The sequence below is a fragment of the Neophocaena asiaeorientalis genome, unplaced genomic scaffold (genome assembly GCF_003031525.2).
Source record: "Neophocaena asiaeorientalis asiaeorientalis breed wild unplaced genomic scaffold, Neophocaena_asiaeorientalis_V1.1 scaffold648, whole genome shotgun sequence".
NCBI classification, from domain to species: domain Eukaryota; kingdom Metazoa; phylum Chordata; class Mammalia; order Artiodactyla; family Phocoenidae; genus Neophocaena; species Neophocaena asiaeorientalis.
In genome coordinates, this window is record NW_020172781.1 from 6672700 (window position 1) to 6679986 (window position 7287).

The 7287-nt window shown below is 47.7% G+C and overlaps 1 protein-coding gene across 1 annotated transcript in view; it reads left to right on the plus strand.

Moving 5' to 3' along the window:
• Nucleotides 1-7029: 7029 nt before the first annotated feature.
• SEZ6L (seizure related 6 homolog like) overlaps nt 7030-7287 on the plus strand; it is a 198255-nt gene continuing 197997 nt past the window's right edge. The window contains exon 1 of the mRNA XM_024741393.1: nt 7030-7075. Within this exon, the coding sequence (XP_024597161.1) occupies nt 7030-7075 (46 nt within the window). The remainder of the gene's footprint in view (nt 7076-7287) is intronic.

Genomic DNA, 7287 nt, shown 5'->3' on the forward strand with positions numbered 1-7287 from the left:
AAGGAGGGAGGTTACAGGATCAGACCTAAACTGTGACTTGAAAAACTGAGTAGCAGCTGGCCCAGCAGAGATGTGGAAAGAAGAAGGGTAACCCAGGTGGCTGGAAGAGTATGATGTGTGAAGCATCAAGGGGAGAGGGACAAAATGAGGAGGGGAATTACCTACAGGCAGGTCTATGAGACAGGAGGACAAAGGGCAGGAGTGGAAGACAGTAGAAGCTTTACAGCCATGCCAAGACCCCTGGCCTTCACATTATTGGCACTAGGGAGCCATGGCAGGCTCTAGGTTCTGAGGCAGTTTTGATCCCGTGCACAAGTATTGAGAGTGCGGCTGCCTCTGAGTGCTGGGGGGTGGCGCCTCCAGAAGAGGAAATAGCCTTTGTTTGGCAATTTTTCCACAAGCAATTTTATTCCATTCCCTTCCATCCTGTAGAAACATGAAGTTATCCAGAGAACATCACTGCCATGGTAACGGTAAGAGAAACAATGCACCCATTTGTGTAAAACTGTCCATAAAGCCTGTTTATTTTTCATACCATTATTTTAATAGGTGGGGATGGTAGTGATGGGATGGGGAACAGCAGGCTTTAGTGGTGCCGCTAACGTCGCCTTTTCTTGAAACAACTTGAAATGCTTACAGACATTCAGACATTGGCACTCAGATCATGTCTCCGGCTAGGAACTCCCGCTGCTTTAGAATCTTACGGCTGGGAAGCATCCCCTGTTCCCGGAACTGAAAGGCAGTATGGTCAAGTGGTTATAAACTCCCTCCTTGGGTTTGAGTTCCTGTTCTGTCACTGATTGGTGACTGTTGGCAAATTTCATTACCCCTCTGAGCCTCCGTTTATTCATCTGCATCATTCATCCCCCTTAGAATCTAGGGGGAGAACACAGATAGTACACCTGGAAACACATAAGGAAATAAGAAAGATGATTTTAAAGAGTGATACGTGCTTAAAAGGATTTAAAACTGAGGAAGTTCTCTCCAAGGAGGTGCCGTTCTGGCTGACCACAGGGTGAGAATGAGCCACGTGTGTACCTATCAGGAGGAAAGACCTCCCAGGCAGGGGATCAGCAATCACAAAGAATAAGAGACAGACCTGAGTTTGGAATGTTTGCAGCTGGACCTTCGTAAAGGGAAGCACAAGAAAAGGTCAGACAGGGTAAAGGGGCCAGATCTGGAGGACCCTGTAGGCTAGGGTAGGAGTTTGGGTTACAATGATACAAACTCCTAGGGTGGTTGCAAGGGTTAAATGAGATATTGAACAGTAAACTCTAAAGCAGCTGCTTGAAAACGTCAGCTTATATTCTCACCAGGATATCTGCAGCCCATCATCTCTTGGGTGTGGAAGCTATTACCACAGAATGATCGAACTGCAGACCTGGGAGGGCTTTCAGAGATCACTTTTCCTAATTATTTTCCTTTTTCATATGGGTGAATTAAGGATCAGAGAGGGCAAGGGACTTACAGACATCGCACAGGAGTCAGTGGGGCAGCCTCTGGGCTCTCCGACTTCTGCCCACTCTCCCTTGGGCTCCTGGACTCAAGTCCATCCATGATCTCTAAAGAGAAATCCCTTGGTCTCTGTTCCTGCTGGTGCCAGGTGGTTTTCCTCCTGGGGAACAGTGTGGGGTAATGGAAAAACACAGAGCCTCAGAGGGTCATCAGACATTAGTCTTCTTCTCCCGCCCTCCTGTCCTCCTGGGAACAAAGGCTGGGCTTTGGCTGGGGAGCTGGAAGAAAGGTCAAGTTATGGGTCAGCAGGGACCTGACAGAGCCTGGTATTTCAATATTCCATTATGAAGAGAATGGTGAGATAGGAGAGGAAGGCGAAGGGCTAGAGGATGTTTCTGCAACTGAACAGAGCAGTACCGCCTTGCTTAATTTCAAGTGAGGCGAGTCACATGGAAAATGAGTTAGATTGGCTAAGTCCCTGATGGGCTTGGGTGTTTTACTGATTCTATACCCTTAACCCCAGCTGGACTTTCCTCTGGTTCTAGGCATACAGAAATACACTTAACAAATCCTGTTAGAGAAGAGCTTTTTATGGCATTTGGGCCATGTCTTTTCATTTACAATCTGTATAATACATGATAATTCCGCCCGCTTACTGAGCACCTACTACAGCGTGGGTAGTTGGTTCAGCACTGAACATGCATCCTGTCTCTTACTATTACAAAAGCCCCGGAAGTAGTTACTAGTATCCCTTGCTTCGTATAGACAAGGAAACTAAAGTTCAGAGGTGACACATAGAGGAGGGAGTTCTGACTCCCTCAAACTCAGACATGTCTGACTCCAGGTAAACCTGCTGATTCCAAAGGACTCAGGTGCTCATAGGGTCACCAAATATGAAAGTCTTAGAATAGCCCACAGGTGTGTACTTCTATGCAGATATAGGCTGTTCTTCATGGTCTGAAAAACGTGTGTGTCACCGTTTATAGTGCCAGCAGAGTATATAAATATACACAGTACCTTTTATTGATTTTTTTTTTCTCACCTTTGAGACTCAAAAACCTAAACCCAGGAAAATCTCCCGGCTGGGTTTGCAGGAACTTGACCGTGGGGGTCCCATCAGATCCTATATGTTTGTCCCTCTCCTTCAGCCTCCTTCCTGTTTCTAACAGTGTCCTGGTTTTCCTTCTTGTCTGGCCAGACAGGCCTCTGGAGAATGCAGATCCATCTTGCAGGCTCACTTTGTATTCTGTAAACTTTCAGTTTGAAAATAAAGGCAAATCTCTGCTGTGCAATGGGCATTTCTCAAGAGCCAGGACAGGTGATAGAGACGGATCCAGCATTTTCAGGAAAATCAAATAGGCATAATTGCTTCTTTCCAGGTAATGTAGATGCACTGGATGGGGGCGGCTGTGTCACCGTTGATCATTCCCTTGTTAGCGTCTGACCAGAGTGCTGTGATAGCCACGGGCTTCCTGCATGGGGGCTGCACAGGCTCAGCTTATGAAGACCGGGTTGAAAACACATGATGAGAAGATGCTGGTTTGATGCTTTGCCTGCTTGTCAAAGACCCAGGGTGGGTTTGTCTCCTGGACTTTACTCTTGCTGGGTTTTTTTCCTTTTTACTAGCTCCCTCTCTTTCAATATGTCTCCTTTATATTCCATTTTTACTCTAAGACAAAAGATTTTTTCTCTTTTTTATTTTCCCCCAGTGATAAAGACTTTTCCAATTCTGGATGTTCCTAGGGGGAGAAATTGATGCTGGGTTTGGGCGGGGCAGGACTGTGAATTAAAATTGACACTTCCTATATTGTATGTTGATGGGGAGAGTAATTACTGAGTATAGACTACCTGGCACACTCACAGTCAAGCCCCTGGTTAATTATGATCTGCGTAGACAGAAAAATGGCATCAGAGAAATATGACGACAATGGCTAGCATTTATCGCAGCAGCCCTTTTTCAATCTCAGAGCCTTGCACTTGCTGTGTCCTCTACTTAGAACATACTCTTCCCCAGATCTTCATCTGGTTACCTTTTATGCACCACTCACTCTTCTGGTTAAACGTCTCCTAGCCTGGGAGGCCATCCCTGATCACTCAAAAGGAATGTGCCTTGTTTACTCTCAACTCATCTTGTTTTATCTTCCTCATAGAGCTTTCTGAAATTCTTATTGAGGTTTTACTGTCTATCCCTCACCTGACAAGGTAAGCTCCAGAGAGCAGGGACTTTGTTTTATTTATTTGTGTATCCCCAGTGCCAAAAACGGTATCTGGCACATAGAAGCTGCTCAAAAAATATTTGTTGAAAGGATGGATAGATGGATGGATAGAAGGATAGATGGATGGATGGGTGGACAGATGAATGGAGAGTTTACTACATGCTACGTGCATTATCCTAAGTGCTTTATAATGATTGTCTCATTTAATCTTAAATGACAACCTTTCATTGAAGCAGCTTCAGAGAGGTTAAGACAGTTGTTAAAGGTCACACAGCTGTGAGTAGGAGAGAAATAATTCAAATTCAGTTCTGTCCCGTTTCAAAGCCCACTTTTAACCACTCTGCTTCTCCTGGCATAGAACATTAATCTTGAAAAGGATTTGGGCACTCAGGTTACCAGACTTCACTAGACTATCAGCTCTAGAGAGCAAGAGATGGAGTCTGCTGTATCCACAGCACCTTGCATAGAGTTTGGCACCTAGTAGTCACTCAATAAATAGTAGATGCTCAAACAGTATTTGCAGATAGATGGGATAGATAGATGGAATAGATGGATGAGTGGGTGGGTGAGTGGGTGAGTGGGTGGCTGGCTGGATGGATGGATGGACAGATAGGTGGATGGGTGGATAAGGAAACAGAGTCCCAGAGAAGCTGGCGACTCACCTAAGATCACACAGCATATCAGCAGGAAAGAGATCGGAACTCAGGACTCCTATCCCAGTACTGTCTGGCTCACAACACAAAACATTTGAGAATGAAATTGAGTGTTTTCCTTATGGTTTGCACTGGGCTAAATGCTCTAGTTTATTGGTTCAAGGGATGCTCTCTGTAACCCTATAAACTAAGTGCTATTGTATCTCCTCATGTCACAGTGATATTATCCACTTGTGTCAGTCACCTCACATGGTAAGTGTTATTTTTATCCCTACTCCTCAGAAGAGGGATATAAGGCTCAGAGAGGTTAAATAACTTGCCCTTCTTACCCAGCAGGAAGAGGTGAGGCTAGAATCGAACTCTTTGTCTCCACTGGACCAATATTAGCTGCGTAACAGCTGATTTATCAAGTGGCAACATATAAAGTAGACAGAGTTGTGAGCACACGTCATCTGCTCTGCAGAGAATCTGGGATTCTCTGCCTAGGCAGCAGTGGGTAGCAGGAAGTCCACCCTGACGCCAGAATCGAGGCCAGAAGTGCCCTATGGTAATAGAGCATAAGCCTGGACAAAAGGTAGACCAAGTACATGACATTGAGGGGGTCATTTTGCCTTCCTGAACCTCAGTTTCCTCATCTGTGATATGGGTATTGAAATTGTGCCCGGGGAAGATTTTCATCTGCAAGCTGCTCTGGTTCCTTGTAGAATTCTATCCCTATCATGGTATTTCCTCTTGGGGAAAAAAAAAATATGTCAATATTGCTCTTAGAGAATCTTATATATTCCCACCATCCAATTTCAGAATCTCTTATATTCCCACCATCCAATTTCAGATTACTGGGTCTGTGTCCCATTCTCTCAGGACTTTGTGCCATGTTTCAGCTGGCAAATGGAATGAATAAATCCCTGCCCGTGTGTTCAATGAGTTAAGGGTTTGCAATGTCATTTCTGCCACATAAGACACCCGCATGCAAGCAACTGATCTTCTAGAGGCCCCGTGACTTTACCAAAAGGAGTGTCTCTGATGGTAGACTTTTATTCACTCTGGTCTCCTGGTAACAAGGAGGTGTTGAAGCACCAGGGAACATCCATGGAATCATAGCATAGAGGTAGCCATCAAATACCTGGGAAATAGCATATTGAGATGCAGTGGGTTCTAACTCTGGACTCAGGCCTGGCATTGAATCCTGTCCAAGTGACCTAAGCTGGGTTGTGCCGCTCTCTAGGGCTCAGGTACTCATCTGTCAGATGGAGACAATCACACCTCACTGGCAGGATCATTGTGAAATTATATCATTATAGCACCTGGCAAACAGTAGATGCTTATAAACATTAGTTCCCTTGCTTCCACGTGTGGAGCTGGCCTATCTCTGTTTTCCTCTCCCTTGCTTTCTCCCTTTTCCTTTTCCTCCGTCTTTCTTGCTTGTTTATGTTTCCATTCAACAAGTATTATTGTGAGCCTGCTGGATGCTAGCACTGTGTCAGCACTGAGCGGATGGTGATGAGCAAGACAGGCAAGGCCACACCTTACAGAGCCCCCCACCCAACCCAGCAAAGCAACGGGGATGCTTCATCTTCCCCAAAGGAGAAATCAGCTCTTGGGCACCGTGTGCCTCAGCCTCCCTCTTTTTTTTTTTTTTTTTTTTTTTTGGGACTTTACTGCCAGGAATGGAAACTTCTTGCAGCCACTGATGGGGTTTTATTGGGGGCTCTCTACCCCCCAGAACCTGATGCAGATCTGGACCTGTAGTGAGGACCCTGTAAAAGAACACTGAATGCGAAAGAACACTGAATGCGTGAGTGAGTGGGGAGGCTTTGGGTGTGGAGGGTCTTTTGGAAACCTGGACCAGACTGCTCCCTCCCCCCTCCTTCCTCCTCCACCCAGTCTGCAACTCCCCCACCCATTCTTTATAGGGACTCCCAGCTCCTCCACTCTGCCGAAGACATATTCCTCCCCGCTGCTGCCTGCAACCTTCTCTCCATCTGCTCCTCTGCCTGCTCAGGCTGCAACGTGGGGATAGTGTGGCAAGGTGGAGTGGAGGGAGGGAGAAGGAGGGCTTTCTAAATTGGGGTGACAGGCCTGGGAAGCTGGCTGGGTCTGCAAAAGTCGTCCACACAGCGAGTCTCCAGGAGTGGGTGCAAGCTTGTCCCCGTTCCAGCCACTGCCTGTGCCCAAGCATCTGCCTGTCTCCCCCCATCACCCCTATTTGTGGAGAAGAGGCAAGTTGCTGAGAATCAGGGCTGGGCAAGAGCAAAGCGGATGAGAGTAGGCCTTGAACTCAAGCTCAGATGGGGGAAGGGAGTACAGCAGGGCTAAAGGACTGAGCTGAGAGGAAGCCTTGGCGAGCTCTGGTGCCCCGTTAACAATGGAAATGTGAGAAACGGTGCTCAGATTAGAACATGGATAAATTTTCAGGTTGGGCTTCAGGGGTGTACAAAGCCCCCGGGTATTGGATGCACAATTTTGTGGCCATTTGTATCCTTCTAGGGAGATTGACAGCTTCCATCAGATCCACAGAGTTTGAGACTTTCTAGGTTATGGGGACTCACTTTGGAAATGCGGAGGGCTGTTAGGGAAGAGGCTGGCTGGGGCCGAGAGAGCTGAAGTTGGGATCTCTCCGAAAGGCTGAGCAATGGAAAGCTCTAGGCTGCGCATAGGCTGAGGGCTGCGCTCGGTTTTGAGGCCTCCATCTCACCTTCCGGAAAATGGTCCGGACGCTCTCCAGCCTCGCCTCGCCGGCGCAGGGCTGCAGTGAGCATCCGCCAAGAGGAAACGCTCGGCCCACAGGACGCGAGGGGAATCGGCGTTAAACTTTGCAGGGCCGACGGGCCAGCGGCCAGAGGAGGAGGCTGGCACCCCGGGCGCGGCCGGCCCCTCGCGCTCGCTGCCCGCCCGCCCCCTCCCTTCCTCCCCGCACTGGCTCGGCACAGACTCGGCCCCAGCCCCCTCCCTCCTCCCGCTCG